Source organism: Ursus maritimus, unplaced genomic scaffold, assembly GCF_017311325.1.
Source record: "Ursus maritimus isolate PB19 unplaced genomic scaffold, ASM1731132v1 scaffold_9, whole genome shotgun sequence".
Classification (NCBI taxonomy): Eukaryota; Metazoa; Chordata; class Mammalia; order Carnivora; family Ursidae; genus Ursus; species Ursus maritimus.
This window is the reverse complement of record NW_024427107.1, coordinates 55,621,810-55,642,590: the sequence shown is the minus strand read 5'-3', so window position 1 is coordinate 55,642,590 and position 20,781 is coordinate 55,621,810. Positions and strand designations below refer to the sequence as shown.

General features: G+C 31.7%; 1 protein-coding gene across 3 annotated transcripts in view; it reads left to right on the top strand.

Annotated features, from left to right (window-relative positions):
• CSMD3 (CUB and Sushi multiple domains 3) overlaps positions 1–20,781 on the top strand; it is a 1,145,609-nt gene that overhangs the window by 459,040 nt on the left and 665,788 nt on the right. Inside the window, exon 7 of one of the 3 annotated variants that reach the window (XM_008689272.2) lies at positions 1,394–1,705. The exons of the other annotated variants lie outside the window; for them this stretch is intronic. Within the exon in view, the coding sequence (XP_008687494.2) occupies positions 1,394–1,705 (312 nt within the window). The remainder of the gene's footprint in view (positions 1–1,393; positions 1,706–20,781) is intronic. 3 annotated transcript variants of the gene reach the window in all.

Here is a 20,781-nt window from a genome sequence, read left to right as displayed (position 1 = left end):
TTCCTTTCTGGCTTTAAAGGAGAAATCAGAATTACCGGCCCTACCACCCACCTGCCTGCAGTACAAGAGGAAAAAAAAAGAGGCAGAGCATGCCCAAACCACATTAACTGGTAAAACTATTTTCCTTTTGCAGAATGGTTAAGATATTCCTATGTATTTTTGTCTACAATATCTATTTATACTTTGTGGATAGAAGCTCAAGATGTAGTTTATTGAGAAGGCAAGTATGTGAAAACATACTACTCATTGGCCTTAAAAAATACTCAGAAGTTTTTAAACCAGGACCTAATGATTATTCCTAATTAGTAGCGGTACTTCCAAAATTCAGTATTTTTTTCTTGTTAAGCATTTTAGATGTCAAGATCATTTTGAATATATCTTCATTCCATTTCATACTTCTATTATAAGGTTACTTTTTTCATTTTGTAAGAATTATATACTACCATGGACAATCTTTTAAAAAGGTTTAGGTGAAAAGAAAACGAAAACCCTAATTTGGCATCTTTAAAATCTATTTTAAAATTACTGTGAAACTTTAATAAGGTTAAGAATGTAGAGAAATATATGCCATGGAATGCTTATGAGATATTTGGATATTCTCAACCATTTATTAAAGCTAGTTTTGTATGAATAAATGTTCCAAACTATTAGTTTTCAATCATTTCTAAATATAATGATCGTTTACTTTTAATTAGTTGAAAATTGTTTAATCTCAAATTTTACTTTAAAGGAGCAAAAAATATTACCCAACTTCCAAAAACAACCCACTAAAGTCCAAAGCATGTATATCTCATGACATTGAATATTTTATCATGTAGCTGCTTTCTGGCAAGCGAGGTTAGGATAGACATTTACATAGAATAGTTATTTCAGAGTTTTATTTTTTTTAATCATTTTGTTTTAATTTTGGCTTTGATTTTAAATTCTCCTTCACTTGCTTATCTTAAAATAGAAAGGTTTGATATTTTTCCCAGAAATTATGAGGAGATATGGCACAGACTATTCAAAGCATGCTTTTGAGAAAAGTGTGGTTACACAGTTACCCATTCTGTCAAAATTTGTCACTTGCCAGGCATTCCTTGCTAATATTCATCTGTAGATAAATAACAAAGAAGATTGATTCAGGGCCACATAAAGGGTTTACTATTTCGCCTCCCCCCCCAATGTATTACAGTTAAAATGTGGTATATTTGTGTGTGATATCTATCATAGGTTGATTGATACAAAGCAATCATCTGATCTGGTTACTTCACATTCTAGTAGCGTGTTTGTGTTTTGCGTCTTCATGTTGATTATCCTTAAGGTAATAGAAGGGAATATAATTTATTAAATTATCAGAAAAAAATAAAATTTAAAAGAAAAAGTTAGCATCTAGTGCTACTGTGTCCCACAGGTTCTTCTACATTGGCCCACACTACCTCCACTGGTGAGTTAGAGGAGCATAACAGGACTACCACTGGTGCTTTTGCTGTTGCTAGCACATCTGCAGATGTTACTGTATCCAGTGTTACAGCTGTCACCATCCATAGACTATCCGAGGAACAGCGAGTGCAAGTTACGAATCTCAGAAATTCAGGTCTGGACCCCAACACGTCCAAGGACGGGCTCTCTCCTCATCAAGCAGATACACAGAGTACAAGGAGAAGACCAAGAAATGCTGAACAGATAGAAAGAACTAAAGAGCTTGCAGTTGTTACTCATAGAGGTATTGGATGTTATTTTACTTGTGCCCATTTAGTTACAGCCAAGGCTATATTTTGGTAATGATTCTAATTAGAGAATGAGCTGAAAGAGAGCCAAGATGTAGGAAGTGGAAAAAAAAAAAGTGTAAAGTAGCTGAAAAATACAGAGAGTAATAGCGAAAACCTGAATAATTTGAAAGCACAAAAAAAAAAAACAAAACCTTAAAGGAAATGCAAATGTTGGGCGGGGGTGGGGGTAAATGTAGAAAGAAAAGAATACATAAAAAAGATGAAAAACAAGTATTAAATATCTATTGCATATCACATGCCAGTTATGATGTCGAGATAATTTGAAAATAAAATAGCTAGTTTCTAAGTGTACATATTTACACATTGATGATTTATCCTATGTAGTAATTTTCAGTATTTGCATGAAACTTTTATGTTACACAGATGCTATTTAACAATTAAGAAAATAGATAATTTGGGCAAAATGAAAAAATTCTGTCTGGTGATTATTTTATAAAGCTTGCTCTTCTATATCTTAATTACTTATTTCCTGAGCTATATGATTGTACTGAGATTTCTCATTTGAAAAGGTAACAGCTATTCATTGAGAATATGGAGATAAAAGTTAAATATCTATTAACTTTCGAATTTTTATAGAAAAAAAGGCCAAATCATATGTTGGTAATTTTCTAGTTAATTAACATAAGCCTACCTTTTACAAAATTAGGAATTATAGCAAGTGTATTTTTCTGTTACTTGGTAGCAAGTTTCATTGAGCAGTTCATGAAAAAAAAATCAGTGTAGTGTCAAAAATAAAGGGACTTAATTTATATCAATATACACTTTGGTGGAAATATTAATTGACCATGTTTCAAGTGCAAAATACCTAATCCAACTCTGTTTCCAACTCATCATCATATATTCTCCAAACTGGTTATGGTTTACGTAGTGTGGTTGAACATGGTTTATACAGAGCATGATGTAAGTAATGGAAAGCATTCTGTGCCTAGTGTACACAAAGGAGAAAAATCAAGACATCTTTACCTAAGTTGGTTGAAAATCCTATAGAAATATCTCAGAAGCTCATTTCCATCAAAATTCATACTGAAGGTACTTTAGTTCTCTTTAATAAGCATACTAAAATGAATTCTTAACATGTAGTAGTCTCCTTTAAAGAATTAAATCAATATCACCTTGCTTTTCTAATCACTTTCTTACCATATTTCCACTGCTAAGAATATAGGAGTCTTGATAAAATTGATGATTTGCTTAATCAAGTAGACACTTTTCCTTAGTACCAGGAAATTTAAAAAGTGTAAATATTATTAAAATACTGAGGAAAAACCCTTCTTTTCAGTTTTTTCACTCTCTTTGGAAAGTTGCATGAGATAATATTGACAAATTCCTCTGTAACCCATCGAATAAAAGACAGGTAACTCTCAAACATAAGTTTATTACATAAATCAAGTAATAATAGAAATACTGCTTTAGTCAAAGTTTGCCACGAAGTGATATGAGAAACTCTGGGGTTACAAATTAATATTTTATAGAACTAGGAAAAATAATTCATTTTAAAAAGAGAATAATAGTAAGTGATTCAATAAAGTGATTTGAAAATTACTCAATCTAAAAATTTTGAAGCACATTAAATTTTAATTAAGCATAGTACTTCCTTGATAAATTCTAAATCAGTGCTCAAGTTTTCTCAATTATTATTATCTCCTATTTTAGAGTTAATACATGTTTCATCCTTTCCCATATTCTTTCTAAAATAATGTTGCTGAATATAATAGCCATTTGGTAATGCCATCTACTTTTGAAATATTTCTCAGTTATTTATGTTTTAGGTATGTGTATGGAAAACATTCTAAATGGTATTATTATTTTTTCAGTGACTTAAATTATTATACTTTTATCAAATTTCTATATTAATTAGAATTGGTCCTTCTGATACTTCTCCAGTAATCCACTATTTCAGTGATTTCAGAGGGCTAATTGTTACATTTGAGACACAAACTTTTAACATTTTGGGTTAAAAATGTCAATGTTAGAAGTAGAGGAGACCTATCACCCTACGTCTATTAATGTTTTTGAAAACACTCAATATTTAGCTGTATTTTCAGAAATAAAATAGACTTTGAAAACTTGATTCTTAGCAGGGCCACATTTCTAAATTGGAATCGACTGACATCAAGGCAGTATTATTTATAAATATAATTCCAGCTCACCAGACATACCTGGAATGCCTACTGCGTACCAGGATGTGTTCTAGAAAATAAAGATACTAGATGACCCTCTCCTTTAAGAGAGTGAGATAGAGTGGAAGAAATAGAGATATCAATCTGGTACAAGGAAAATTTTATAGACTTAGTAGCTGATTAGATACTCAAAGAGTTACCGGGTATACGCAGACAGTGAGTCATTTAATAGACATTTTAAATGAGTCAGTAAACATAATGCAAAAATAGTTTCTTAGTTTTTTCTAGATATTTTAGAGAAAACAAAGTAGTTTTTGTTCTTCTATTCCAAGCTCTACAATGTAGTCAGAATTACACCACTGCTTTAATGCTTCCAATGGCTTCTCCATGACCTTAGGAATAAAACCAAGACTTCGTGATGACACACAGGAGATTCCATGATCTGGCTTTTGTCCATATTTCCAAATTCATCCTGTATGACTCTCGCAGTCACTCTGGTTTTTTGTTTGTTTGTTTGTTTTGATTTGGTTTGGTTTTTTTTGGCCAAACGGAAATTCTTTTAGTTTAGAACATACTACGTTCTTTTCTACTTGAAGCCACTTTTACGAAATATACCTTCCGTCCTTTCAAGCAGATCATTTTAATTCCCTTTTGAAATTTTAGTTTAAATTGTCACCTCCAGGAAAGTTAGGTTTTTCTGTTATAACTCACCATTGTACTCTGTACTTTGCCTGTGTTTGTAACCACTTGCCCTATGGCTTGTCCTATAAAATTTACCTCTGAGGTAAGGAGTGGGTAGGTCTGGTTCATGCTGCATTCCCAGTGCTTAGAACAGTTTCTGAACCATAGACATACTTAAGTAATATTTGCTAAACTAATGCATAAATATTTACAATATGACCAGCTAAAGCATTCACCTAAATTTCTTAGAAGTCTTAAATTATAATTTGCGATATACTCAAATATCTATCTGTTTCAGTATTAAAGATAACTACTTCACTTTGTCATAAATATGAATTTGCCAGTGTTTTTAATTCCTAAAAGTCATTGATATTCTCATGAACCCACAATAATATATTGCTTTTATATATTACCACTTCAAAATTCACAACATAAAACTAGATATAAATGCCTTGCTTATAGCCCTTATCCATTTATAAAATCGAAGGATATTTATAGTTAAACCCAAGAAAGCTATAAAGTTGATAAATTTCATATGAATAAATATTAATGTTGTGCAGTGGATATTATTTTGCCGAAAGTCATTACCATTTAAAGCATATATGTGATAGAGATTGTGATAGCATAGGTTCTTTTGAGGTGTTCAAGTCCATACTATCTTACACTGTATGATAATTTAGTTTATTTTTCATAATTTTTCTTTAGTCACACTGCAATTTCATTTTCATTTTGTGATATCTTTTGATCATTACTAGTTCCCAATTTATTCTCAATAGGTTGGGGCAGTTAAAGTACTTACAGTTTGCATCAGTATTGGTATAAACACAAAGAAGACATGGACATTGAAATTGCACATAGTATTTGGTACTTGGTACTTCTGTGTTTTGGACTCAAAATCTATTTATTAACTTACTATAAATCAGCATAGCTAGTTACTTTATTGTCAATAACAGCCATACAATTAATGAATAATTAGAAAAACTTAGAATGTTTATCAAAGATATTTTCAACTCTCTATAGAATACTATTCTATAGAATACTATATAGAATTAATTTTCCTATCACACTGTAGTTAAAACATCAGTTAATTTGGGATGCCTGGGTGGCTCAGTCAGTTGAGCTTCTGCCTTTGTCTCAGGTCACGATCCTAGGAAGGATTGAGTCTCATATTGGGCTCCTTGCACAGTGAGGAGCCTGTTTGTCCCTCTGCCTGCTCCTCCCCCTGCTTGTGCTTTCTCTCTCTCTCTCAAATAAATAAAATAAATCAAATCAGTTAATTCAATTTCAATTATCTTCTTAAATATTTTTTCACTTTCTACTTTTACTCAGTAAAAGAAAACCATTTCTAATTTTCTCCATTTAAAGAAGAGTCTCTTGACATTGAAATAAAAAGTAAAAAAGAAAGAATACTAATGAACAGTGTTGGTTTAGATCTTCTTTAAGCTGTGTATTAACACCACACCACAGTTTCCTATGGTCTTAGCATCCAGTAGTCCTCAGTAGGAGAATTCAATTTTTATTGACTGGATTTTAGTCCACTTTTGCTACCTGCTGTGTTTGAGACCCTGTGCAGGTTATGTGAACTATCAAGAGTTCTAGTTCCATATTTGTAAAGTAGTACCATTGTATTACATTAGGGTTTCTGTGAGGATTAAACATGGTATTGGTTGGAAGTGCTACAAAAATCTTAGGTTTTTTTCTCCCAGCGGAAAGATAAAACCAAATTGCCCACCATTGCTAGTTAGTTCTGAGGTTGGAGAATTAGGCTGAGTTTATACTTGGCCCTTGTTAACTATCTGGTCTTGAGCAATAACTTCAACTCTCAAAGCTCAACTTCTTAGTAATGGAGAAAACCTGACTTGTAGTTAGCTGTGTGGAAAAAATGTAGCGCAGTTGCTGATGTGTGTTCAACAAGTACTAATTACTGTTACTTGTATTATTATTCACCATATGTTTTAACTTTTGCTGTGTGCATGACATTGTACTGGACAGGAAGGGTATACAAATGAAGAATGCAGACTCTGCCATCAGGTAGTCTGTGTAACTTGAAAAAAAAAAAAAAGAGTAATTACAAATTTACTGTGAGAAACACCCACCAGAACAGTATTTTTGAAATGCTTTTGAGGTAAGGAGAGCGACTAACTACCTCTGAATGTAAAAAGTCAAGGAAGGCTGCACAGAGGATATTAGAACTAGTTCTTGAAATAGGAATAAAAGTTTGACTAGTAAACTGTGTTTATCACAAGGTGCAATGAAAGTGCTTTGAATAGATATTTGTGCTGAATAAAAATATGAGGAGTCTATACCAAAATAAAGTGTTCAACTATGCTTAATAGGATTTTACATTCATATAAATAATCTAAAAACGATTGATATTTTTAGTTTACAAAATACCCACGTCTGAAATTAGATAATGTAATTATATCTAGTAATATTTTAAATTTTACCAGAATACTTTCACCTTAACTATAAGCTCTTTTGAAATTATTTATTAATATTTATTCAAAACACCTTTTCCAGTAATCCCTAAATCCTATAGTACAGTACGATAGCCCTAAGAGATTTCAGCTCAAAGTTGACTTAAGATAATAGGACTTATTTAATAATATAATTAAAACATTACAAGTAGAGCATCCTGTACTTCTAGAATTATATCTTTAAGAATTATCTAGGATAGTTCAGATTCATCTAATACAACATCATTATTTTGCAAAGAAAATTGTGGTCTGGTGGAGGATGTATGAAAAGGAAGTTCATGTTGCTAGACTAGTATTCATTCATTCTTTCATTTATTCAGAATTTACAAGGGTCTAATATATGCAAAACCTTGTATTATATGATATTAACATCAAAGTAATATAGCTGATAAGCACAATTGGTGTTTCTTTCTCAAGTTTATAGTCACTCATTTAAAATATAATCATTAAGATGTGTTTTCTCTACATAATTTAACATTGTCTTTCTTTTATATTGTAGAATATTTTTTTTTCAATATGTAGACAAGTTCTGTCAGCTGTTTATGTTATGTTTTCAAGTACAAAATGTGGATATATTCTTATGAAGAGTTACTATATATCAATATATAATTATATATATAATATATATAATTATAAACTGTCTTTTATTGTTTTTCCTAGTGGAATATTAACTTAGATGATTATAACATGATGCGGAGTCAAATGTGATATGAGCATTTTAGAGCCATTGCTGCTGTTTATTTTGACATAGTGTAGTCAATTTTTCCATAGTATGTTTAATAGTATGTTTAATCATATCAGTAGGATCAAGCAGAACTTTAGTTTGGTTTACAAAGTAATATGAAATTATGTTAACTAAAATTGAATATGACGTAGGCTCCCCCCCTTTATAACAGCAGCCTAAAAGAAAACCTATTTTAATCATCAGTTTTTGACTAGAACTTTTTATTATTTTCTCCTTTAAGATAAGAATGGATAATTCAGCATAAAACTTCATCTTAGATCAGCAGTTTTAATCTAAACAAAAGCAGTATTTTTTTCATTTTATCATAAGCAATATTTTTTTCAAGTAAGCTCATCTTAACATTTACATTGCTTAACAGAAAAGGGAAAACAGACTATCAAGCTGAAATTTCTAGTTTAACTCAGATGTCAAATTCTGTGATATGTAACAACTTTGTTCAAAAAACCAAACTGTAACATGACAAAAACTTTATTGTATTGAAGTGATAGTTTTCGGGTGCCTACTCTGTGCCTTCCACTAATAGGCTATCCGGCCACATGTAAAATTTTAAATATTTTCAACAGCTTGTAAGCAACTAATACTATTTTCAAAAATTCTATAAATAGTTATAGAGTATACATTTGTAAATCTAAAACATGTTCTTTTGCTTTTTTTAAAAATCTTCATAAGCAATAGCACAATAAAGAAGTTAATTTATGGGTGGTTTCTTAGATCTTTATGGATATTGATATATGTCTGTCAAATATTAGGGTTTTATTGAACATAATATCTCTTTGCTAAGCATGTGATGAACTAAAAAGAAATAGAATATGGTCTTTATTTTCAAAGGAAAAGTTGTAGGGATAAAACTGTAGAGAAAAATTATCTGTCACATCTAAGAGAAGGAATTGCTACAGAATGAGTATGATATGTGAGTGGGGATGAGTTATAGCTATCTTCAAATGTGTGATGTGTTGTTATTTGTAAGAGAGATCAAACTTGTTCGGTCACAGGTTATAGAACTTGGTGTATGGAACCACAGGGAGATTAAAAAAAATTATAAAGAAGACTTCTAACATTAAGTTTTGTTCAAATACAGATTTTATGTTTCAGGAAGCAGTAAATTCCCATATCACTAATAAGATATTCAAGCATAGTGTGATGAGCAAATTAGGTATTTAGAAAGCATTTAAGCATCAAAGAGTATATCAGTAATATGATTGTTACTGCCCTTTCCAATCCTAAGCGTCTATAAATCTATCCAGATATATATTAATTAAATGTATTTATCCTCATCTTCTATTTCCTCTTGATGTTTGAGCTGATGTGGACTTATTAATATGGTTATCAAATTGTATAGCCAATGTTAAAACAACCATAGATATGGCCAGCACTGATATCAAGGAAATTGCAGATTGGCTCTCTCCTTATTTCAATAGATGTGACTCGGCCACATATACATTTCTCCCAGAGCCCAGTGCTTACCTATATGCCTTAAATTCTCAAAACTCTCCATTTGAGATCTAGCCTTTTTTTTTTTTTAAAGATTTTATTTATTTATGTGATAGACAGCCAGCGAGAGAGGGAACACAGCAGGGGAGTGGGAGAGGAAGAAGCAGGCTCATAGCGGAGGAGCCTGATGTGGGGCTCGATCCCATAACGCCGGGATCATGCCCTGAGCCGAAGGCAGATGCTTAAAGACTGCGCTACCCAGGTGCCCCTAATTCTAGCTTTTTTAGTGTTTAAGATGACAGAGGTACTTTCTTCAGGATCTCCTTTTCTTTTTTCTTTTCTTTCCTCTTTTCTTCCTTCCTTCCTTCCTTTTTGTATTTTCTTTCTGGCTTTTCCCCCCATTAATCTCTTTCTTTCAGTCTATTTCTTTTCTCACTTATTTTCTTTAACAATCTTCCTTTCTGCCTCCCCTGTTCCCCCCCTCCCTCCTTCCCTTCTTTCTTCCCTCCCTTCCTCCCTTCCTTTCCTTTCCCTTCCTCCTTCTTCAACAAATGTTTACTGAGTTACTTACACACCAGACTTTCTTCCAGTTCTTGAGGAAATAATATTGAACAAAAATGAGTAGACCCTGCTTCACTGAGTTTATTTTTAAGTGGGGTGAAAAAGACAACTTGCAAATAAACAAAAAACTACCTGATGGTATCAAGGATGTTGCAGAAAATTAAAACAGGCTATGTGATATATGGGTGACTACCTTAGTTTGGAGAGGTAGGAAAGGCCTCTTTGAGGAGGTAAAAGTTAAACTGAGACCTGAGCAACATGGAAGAAGACAGCTATGCTAAAATCACAGGAGAAAGCATATCAGGTAGAGAAAATAACTAGCTAGAAGGAGTTTGAGTTTTGTTTGAGGGAAAGATAGCCCAGTGTGCTGGAGTTCAGTGACCAAGGAGGAGAGGGGTGGAGATGAAGTGGGAAACTGTTGGAAACCACAGATCAAGTAGGTTCTGAGGCTGAGGCAAAGAGTTTTATTTTAGTCTAAATAAGACCGGAGCCATTGGTGGTCTTTAGCAGGGAAGTGATATTATCTAATGTAACTTTCTTTAAGATGTTATTTCAACAAGAAATTAAAGAAAAAATTTAATAGGAGCAGGCAAACAAATTAGTAATGTATACAGAGGTGCAAATAATAGTTGATAGAGACTGGAAGTCTCTCTTTAGACTGTGCTTCTTAAACTTCAATATGAATACAAATCACCTGGCAGTCTTGTTCAAATGCAGATTGTGATTTGGTGAAATTGGGTGGGATCTCATGTTCTGAACTTCTAACAAGACTACAGGTTATGATGATACTCTGAATAGCAAGACTTTACATGAGGATGATTATCATGGTGAGAGAGCAATACTTGTCAAACAGTACCAGCTCTCTGTCCACTCTCCAGGAGATCTTGTTTTCCACTTGAAATATTCCCCATGCTGATTAACTATCTCAGAGGATATAGTAAAAGTTATATTTTAATTCTGTAAGAATTACTTTAGTGGTGGGAAATTCATGAGTGGAGGGGATATTTTAGGGCAGATGGATTTCCTGGGTCAATTTAATGACAATAATTCTGTCAACTCTTAAGAATGACTGAGCTGATTATATTAGTTATGATTTCACTGGAAAGATCAATGAATGTATGGATAAATGATGAAAGTATTTCCATGTCAATTTTTAACTCCTCTATTACTCTTAATTTTTATGCTAAATTCTATAACTTGAAAGGATATTTTAAAAATGTATTATCAAATAACAAAGAAAAAACACAAAGATTAGTTTCCCTTTATCTACCATGTTTCAAATCTCTGGAAGGGTAATTGATAGATGGAAGCAAACCAGTGAAAAGAAGGATACAAAATTTGATTATCAAATCAAAAATTTTCATGATTGAATAATTAAGCATTATCTTCTATTTTATATAAATGGCAAAGTTGCATTTGCCTGCTTGAATCCCCAGGTCTGTCTTTATGAGACTAAGTGATGTATTGATTTTCATGTATATTTAGCATAAATAATAATAGTAGAGAATTTATAACTTTTAAAAAATTATTTGGTTACATATGATTCTTGTAAGACACTTTCACTTATTATATTAATTATTGATTTTTTTATGGAAGAACTTTGATATTGGTCAAGTAGATACATATTTAACAGATAGTGAATTATTAACATTTAGGTGAATGTACTACATATAAATATTGACTACTGCATGCTTTATCAATATCTTGTCACTTTTTTGGTTTTTTTCATTGTTCTCTTGACTTTTTTGTATTATATTATTTTGTGGAAAACTGTGTTCAGCGTTGATATTTGTAGCAATTTAAAAATCCATGTCTAGAAAGGTACCAATTATTTAAATACATAATTATTTATTCATTATCATCCTCATTTTCTGTTTTATTACCACATTTCATGACATTTGTAAAATTGTCAAAACTATGTTATTCTTACCAGTAAATATATTTTTATATTTCTAATTCTTTTATATTTTGTTGAGTGAGTTGTTCTTAGGGAGAAAGAAGAGAAAAAATAAAATATTAGAATTTACTTGATAATAGGTTAATGTATTTTAAAAAGGTATTAGATAAAAATACCCTGAATGCCAGAGGATCTTTATGACAATATTAAGCTATGAAAACATTTTTTTCACAACTAATAAATTTGCAAGTAACTATTTTAACATTTTTATCCAATGCTACCCCTCAAGCCATGCTTTTGAGTTATTCCTTTGCAGGGATTTTAAGAACTACTGATGACCCTGTGTTTCTGTTTTCCTTTGAGTAGATTTTAGAAGGCATATATCTTTTCACGTTAATTGGAACCATCATCTCAAAACAGTGGTCTTCATAAATGCTATTTTTTCAACCCCATCATTATGCTTGTCAGTAATTGTTAATCGTATATCTTGGTAGCTTATTCCTTATATTAACATACTATTTCTCACTTTTATAGCATGGACAAACAAGGGAAGAAAATATATACTACACTGATTAGAAAGGAAAACTTAAAGATTGGAGATGAAAATGGTTTTGTGTGTCACTGATTTTCCCTGATGGTTAACAGAGCTCATTATTTTACCTGTGAACGATGGTCACAGTAAATGTGACACTTGTGACTTTTAAATCTTTTCCCTTGTTAAAATATTTTGAAGGGGCTAGACTTTCTATTTGTGCTCAAAGTTGGTGCAAAGTGGACTCCTCTGCCTTTTGGAGTATGAAGGAATGGTCCTATGTTAGAGACATTTTTATCTTGATCAGAATTATTTCAGGGCTTTTTCACCCACTTTTGCAACAAGCTGCTTCCCTTGCATGTAGTTTTCTAGAGCATATGGCTGCCCTGCTGTGCACAGAGTGAAATCACACAATCAAGTTTTACAATTTTAGGAAGAGCAGAACCTTCATATATGGCAGAACAGCATGGTATTAGGTTTGGGGTGCATTGCATAGAATATTTTTCTCTTCATAATTGCATCATTTATATTCTAAATCATGGACTATTGCTTTTTAGTGTTGATGGTTGATTTTTCTTTGTTTAAAATATTCTTAAAATGGCATTTCTTCCTCAATACCAAATGGGATTAAAGTGACAAATTTTTAGATTGACTTTTATCTAGATCCCAGAGAAGTTAGAAATTTTTCATTTATAAGGCTTACATTAAGAAAAAAAAAGTTTATCAACTCTCTTGAACTTTCCATTAGAAAGGAATGCAGCCAAAAATGGTTTAACTAAAAAGACTACAGGATGATTTGAATTTCATATAGCAGTTGGCTTGTGCTACACCTTTTTTATTCATCTGTTCACATTTTTGAAATAAAGTATTAAGAAACTTCAAGCCATAGGACTATACTTGACACTATCAGTAAATAATCAATATCTTTTTTCAATATTAAATTTACAAAGCCAATTCTCCATATTGAAGTGAAACATGCTTAAAGTTAGATATTGTTGAACACTTAAATATTATATGATAAGCTTTGATTCAAAAAATAAACGAGGATAGTATATACTAATCCCATTTATTTGTGGTTTTCTGGGATATACACTTGAGAGTTCTGATTAAATATATGGAATGCTGTTATTACATAGTCAGAAGGTGGTATAGCCAATAGGATTGAAGTATCAGAGTCAGTTGAATGAACATATTTAACTAACATATGTATGACCTTGGGCAATCTACTTAACACTTCTCCATTTTACATCTGTGGAAAGGAGGAAAATAATCCAATTTTGAGTAGATATTTTGTGGTTTAAAAACAGTAGGCATAGAGTGCCCGTGCTTTAGATAAACAACCAACAAATGATACTGTTCACTTCTGGAGCTGGTATAGGAAGAAAATATGCTCTAGTAATATAAAAATTATATAAGGTAAAGTATGTGAATAAATTAAAATAATTGACACAGTTTTAAATTTCTTAGGTTATTTCCTTAGAAATAAATATAGTTTAATGCAATATTGATAGAGAATTATGGAAACAACTAATATATACAGCCTTATTTAACACTATCCATACTGAATCATATATAAATTATACCAAAGTAATGTATAGCATTCAGTTCATCTTGGGTTTCTATTTATCTCATATTTTTTGCCAGTTTACCCTTAATTCAGTTACTCTCTAACTTTAGTACAGCCAACTCACATATCTTTTTATCTGTCCTATCCTTGTGAATTTTCTTTGCTTCTTGGACAGAGAAAAGAAATTTTAGAAAAGAGTAGATATCTGATCTAGCTCTTGAAAACATTCCCTAGGAATTAAGGAAGCAACTAATGGTAGAATTATGAGCAATAGTCACCCACATTTTTACTAAAATGTTACGTTTTGAAGTGTAAGAGTGGTTTTAAATACATTAAGATATTAATACATATCTCTGATGATTTTCATGTACCAGTGGTATATCCATCAGAATCCATTGGGAGAAGTGGAACATGGGCTAATTCAAGAAGGGTTTACCTACAAAGGAATTATTTCTAAATGAGTGGATGTAAAGAAACCACAGGGGATCATGCTGTAACGCAGAGCAGTAGCAGTTAGGCTTCACCATTGCTGACCCACTGGGATGAGTGGAGGGAGATGTTGGACAAAGATATGTATATCGTCTGGTATGAAAAAATTAGTGACCTTCAGTTAAGGTCCTAGTCAACTTCAGTCAAAGTAATGGTGAGGACCCCGCAGAATCATCCTGATCTAACTTTCCTCCCTCCATCCTGGTAGAATTCTCCAGAGAATAAGGGAGTCTGTTGATAGAATCTAGTGCTTCACAAACTTAAATGTGTATAAGAATCACGTGGGGATCTTCTTAAACCATAAATTCTAATTCATTCGGTCTGCGGTAGGGCTTGGTAGTTTGTTTTTCTAACAAACTTCCAGTTAATGCAGCCCTTCTAGATAATGCCACAGTTTATGTGGCAGGATGTAGCCTATTCAGATCAAGCTTCACAAAGAACGAGGAGGAGGACAGATCTGGAAAGCATGTAGACAATATAGAACATAGGTGGGTTATGATCAGTTCTTTGCTGTCCTCAACATCATTTCTTTAGCAGTATAACCCTGCATTAAATACAACTATCAGAGCCTGTCTATGCTTGTTTTAAGCAGAAGCCAGGCAATGATACCAAGGCTTCCAGTGAGGAAGTTGAATGAAATATGATAATCTGAAATGAGAGAGATGAGGAAATATTGTTGTTTATTAAAGTAGTAATATTTTCCTGGATTTTTTATTTCAAATTATTCCCTGTATCCATGAAATTTGTAGTGGACGAATATAATCCACTGCCTCAGTCTAATGATATTCATTAACTGTGGTCACTTTCTTTCCCAATTAGTTTCATATTAGAAGGCATTATAGTGATCTCTGATGTCAAGTGTAAAAACAAATATGGGACATAAAATTACTTCATTTATTTTGAATAAGAAAAAGGTTTTTTTGTTGTTGTTGTTGTTTTTAATAAGCCTGCAGGTGTATTTTTTTTGTTGAGATTATTTGGGAAGTTTTGCCTAATCCTCATATTCCTAAGGCATTCATGTGAAAACCAGGGCTCTCCTAAGCATCCTACTTAAAAAAAAAAAAAAAGAATGATATCATTTTTCATGTTATATTTTATTGTGAAATTATCCTTAGTAAAATTAAAATATGAAAATTATAAAAAGAGAACAAATTACAAATAAGACGAATAGAAAATCATTTCTATTTAGAAGAATATACCAAAAGAAAAAAGGGCCTAAGAAAATGAATGGAGTGGATCTTAATATTTAATTGTAGGACTAAAGATAATTTAAAAAGTTCATTTGAAGCTATCAGAAAAATGAGGATTAAAACAATTAAAGGTTAATACAGTTTTAAAAGTATTAAAAGTGTCTGTGAACCATACCAATGGTGACTCTTCCCATATGGTGACTTTTATTATGCCAATTATAAGAATCCCTAAAGAGAATATAAAAAAATCCCACATTTTTCGTATAATCCTGACATTTTATAGCACGCCATAACTGTAAGACCTGTTACGCCAAGCATTGCGGGTGCATCTGCTGGTATCTACATAAGTGTTTTGGATTCCTGAATTTGTTCCATTTCTGGAAGGAAAGAAAGCCCATATACAAATTTTAGAGTCTTTAGCCAATGATTAGTTGTGTGATTTTTCAACCAGTTACTCAGTCATCCGTTATCTCAAATAAAAAGCAATAAAATTAATTCAGATCAGTGAAAATTAAGAAATTGATTTTATAAAGCATGATGTCTCCTTTCCACTCTGGTTACTCTGTTAGTTTTCTAAGTTTAAAAAAAAAAAATTGCACTTATTTCAGAGTCTGAAATGATTGAAAAATAAGATTTCAAAGATTTAGGGTGTAGGTTGATCTCATTAAAACTTTCAGACCTTATAGCTTCAGAATCTTCTTTTGTAAAAGTGAAGATGGGCCTATTACAAGAATGCCTTGAAATATGCTGAATAGCTATACTTATGTTCAGGAAAACTGGTATGATTGTATATCTAAGGATGCTTCTCTATATTTTTGTTAAATTTACTATTTTGGTCAAAGGATTTAGAGATGATATATATATATATAAATAGATATAGATACATATAGGTATCTATATATCCAGATATATATAGAAATCCAGGGAAAGTAGATGATTTAACTTTTATATGCTATCTATACACAGTGAAAAAGACATGACCCAGAATAGTTGGAAATTGTTTTGTATATTGCAGCCCCAATTGAATTAGCCTCTGAAACTGATTAGATCTTAAAATTATAACTGGTAATCGTGATAAGAATAACTAACATTTATGGGGCGCCTGGGTGGCACAGCGGTTAACCATCTGCCTTTGGCTCGGGCGTGATCCCGGGGGTCTGGGATCGAGCCCCACATCAGGCTCCTCTGCTATGAGCCTGCTTCTTCCTCTCCCACTCCCCCTGCTTGTGTTCCCTCTCTCGCTGGCTGTCTCTATCTCTGTCAAATAAATAAATAAAATCTTTAAAAAAAAAAAAGAATAACTAACATTTATTAAACTCTTGCTGCGTTTGGATACCTGAAATTTGTTGTTGAATATAAGCATAGTGGTACAATGTATAGTTGTAAATTTTCTTTCAACTGAAAATTGGACAACACATACATTTATATATACTCTATATGCAAGGTTAAGTGCTAGCCACAAACTAGCATGGTAGCATAAATCAAAGCTTAGGACTTTAAAAAAATTAGAGTGTCTAAACCATATTACTTATTCCTAGCAATTTTAAAAGGGATAATGCATTAGATTTTAAGTAATTTCAGAATTGAATATGTATCATTTCTTACTACCTTTGATTTATTTAATTCCATTATTTTAAATTTGAGAATATTTTGCATCTTACATATGTAAGTCTCTACAAATGAACTTTTCAGTGCTTTTGAACATATTTACTTGTACCACTATCTTTTTCATTAAATGGTGGCCAGTATCATTTTTCTTATTATAACATATTGTAAAATAAAATACTTTTCACAAAGATTCAGAAGCCATTTAGTAATATGTTGCTGAATTATTATGCCTTTTTAGTGTATAATCCAGAAACATGATCTAATTGCAAAATACCTCCAATCATTTTTAAAAATTATACTACAGAAAATTATATGCAAAATTCTATTCTCAGAAATTTGTATTGAGTGGTAGATCTTATATGAAAGATGGTTAAGGAGACACTGCAAGAATACCGCCTAGCTTTTACTCCAGTGTCAGTATAGTTTCTTGATCTTTTTTCTTCCAAGGATGATGTAGAAGGAGTGACCAGTTAGCTCCCCTCATGCTAAATATGTCCTGAAGAACTGTTTTGTTCTGCCCTTATAGGAGGTAGAAAACAGGTGTTAATTTTCATGTGCTTAGGCCAGTTACATGGAGCTGCCATTTCCTTTAAACAGCAACCAACCAAACAAAAAAGTATCCTCTTAACACAGTTTGATACTTTCATAATCTCTCTATATTTTAAATTTTGGGATAGAATTGAGTTTTCCAATTACATCAGTCTTTCCTTCTCCCTTTGGTACAAATTCTACACCTAAATACTTAAGAATAAATGAATGAATCTCTTAGAAATGAATAGAGAAGTTAAACAACTTGTCCCATGTCTTTTGGGACTAGAACACAGGTCTTCCAACTCCTACCCCTGTGATAGAAGTGTCATAAATAGGACACCATTCTTTAATATGATACTGACCTGTAATAAAATTCCTAGCTAATGATTGATTATATTACTTAGTACCCAGGTAGATGAATCTACTGTGAATGGTGTGATGTGCTATAGTCTCTAAATCAAACAACCCACATACATATTAGTATTAATAACCAAAACAAAACTTAAAGGAAATTATTTTATTAGTGTAATTTACTTATTGAGTATAAAGATAAAGATAGGGTTGTAATTAATTCAAAATAAGAAGTAAGAATTATACATCCAGGCATCATGATATCAAACACAGTAGAAAAGAGAGGCATTATTGTGCACTTGAAAAGTTGAAATGAGGCAAAAGTAACCCCCCCAATCAATAAGGTAGAATGACCTACTTTCTTCGAAGAAATTATTTACTTTTCCAAAGAATTATAATCTGATTTAATTGCAGATTTATAATGCTACTGACATTTGGAACATAACTTATTGTCAAAATACTACAAATTTGGAAGATTATGATAATGAACAGAATATTGTATTTGTTTTATTTTTATTATTGTGTTAGAATATAATCTAGGTAGTGGGGCGCCTGGGTGGCACAGCGGTTAAGCATCTGCCTTTGGCTCAGGGCGTGATCCCAGCGTTATGGTATCGAGCCCCACATCAGGCTCTTCTGTTATGAGCCTGCTTCTTCCTCTCCCACTCCCCCTTCTTGTGTTCCCTCTCTCGCTGGCTGTCTCTATCTCTGTCGAATAAATAAATAAAATCTTAAAAAAAAAAAAAGAATATAATCTAGGTAGAAAATGGAAGGTAATACTTAGTAAATAATGCCATTATTCTTCTACTCGAGTCCCATAGAAGTCTGAAATATTTTTTTTCCCAATGAAAAAGTGTTGTTCCCTAATGCTAAACATGTCTGGTTTTTTTTTCTTTTTCAAAGATCATAGTTCTGCAAAATTGCATATTATCTATATGTAGCAATGAAAGAGAATTAAAAAAATGCAGGTATATGACTTTTGAGATTATGTAGTAAGGAGTCTATTAATTTTCAAAAAAGGAATTTGAAGCCAGGAGATGTCTTATGACTTTAAGTTTTAGAAGCTCAGTGATAGTGGGAACAGTTGAAGATCATCTTTTGCAAACCTGCAACTGAGGTTGAATTCCCTCTATCACATCTGTGTGATATGGTCAATTTCCTAACATTAAACGCTGGCACCAACACTATATCGACTACCTTCCAATCAGTTTTCTCCTAATAATACTATATGTTCCCAGGTTACACTAATAAAGATTCTCTAACATAAAAATAAAGTCATATGCTGCCAATTTCAGACACACATGCACACACACATATTGATGTTTGAACAAAATCAAATTATTTGTGCTTTTTAATTTTAATAATCGGCATTATAAATTAAATAATTTTAATAATCGGCATTATAAATTAAATAATTTCAAATAAGTGACTTTAGCTGATTAACATGGAGGTTACATGAGTTTTAAGAAACATGAATCACCATTTTTTGGTAAGTTTTAAAATGCATTTGAGAATTTAAATTGATTTTGAAGATAACAATATTAATTGATCTGAAAAATACTGCAGTGCTAATCCCCTACTGTGATTTAAAACTGCTTTAACAAAGATTGCAGGAACAAAGTGGTGTTTCTAGTGTCCAGGGCTTACAACTAAAAAAAGAAAAAAAAAAGGTGGATTGTGGATTTGATTGTTGCCCTAATATAGTCCGTTCTCCAGACTTCTTCCTATTATAAAATATTGCCCTTATGCTAAAAAAAAGCATAAATAAAGCAGTAAATAAAAAGTTAACAAAAACCGTTTAGCATGTGAAAACAGAAGAAAACAAAAGAAATTGGTATTTGTGCGTATGTCGACATCTTGCATTTAATGAAATTAAAAAATTATTCGAACATATACAGTTTTTATATATTTAAAAATAGCTTTATACGTGAAACTACTTCTGCTTGAACATTCATTCTTTTATTGCTTTTTTTCTTCTGATTTATGATTAATAAAGGAAATCCTCCCAACAAAATGTCTTTAGCTAACTGAGCCAAGAGTTACAATGTTGCACGTATTCATTCAGTCATACACTCATAGAAGTTCCACATGAGTAAAATGCTATTTCTGCCTTTGAGAAGCTCAGAGTACAGTGAAAGGAATTGACACGAACAATACACAATCATTTAACATTTTCTTAATCTCTATTTATAGACCGTAACATATTTTAATATATCTCTATGATAAAATAAATTTTACATGAGGATTACTGAGATATACCTGTTAAAAAGATCAGGTTAATTTTATAATAAGTTAAATGTGGTTAATAGAAGCACTCATGGCTTAATGGTGTGTTGTTATTATAATACATAATAAAATTTACATTTTTATGGCATATACTTTAGACTTAACATTTCACTGATAAATAATTTAGAGTAGGGACTTGTAGTTGATTCTTGCAATATTTGTCCTTTCGATTTATTTCTAAAGAGATAGGCATTATGTATTCTTTTTATTGGAATCATAAAAAGATCTAAAGTATGTGTTTAGTGCTTAACATAAAGTTTTTTGTGAATTAAAATTTTATATTTTTTCCAGTCACTCCTTTTTCTCTTCTAAAAATGAGTAGTCTCCTGGTCTTCCATCTTCTTTATCTGTATTGCATTATAACACATTTTTTAAAGGATAGATTTTTTTCTTCAATTTAAATTGAAAAATAGATGAATAAAAAAGAAAATAATATAATAATAAATAAAAGCTGCGTCACTTTAGAATCATGAAATATTTAAAGTTCTTTGGTCTGAGATGATGCTTTCTGAGCTAGGTATTGTTCCTAACTTCACCCAACCACAT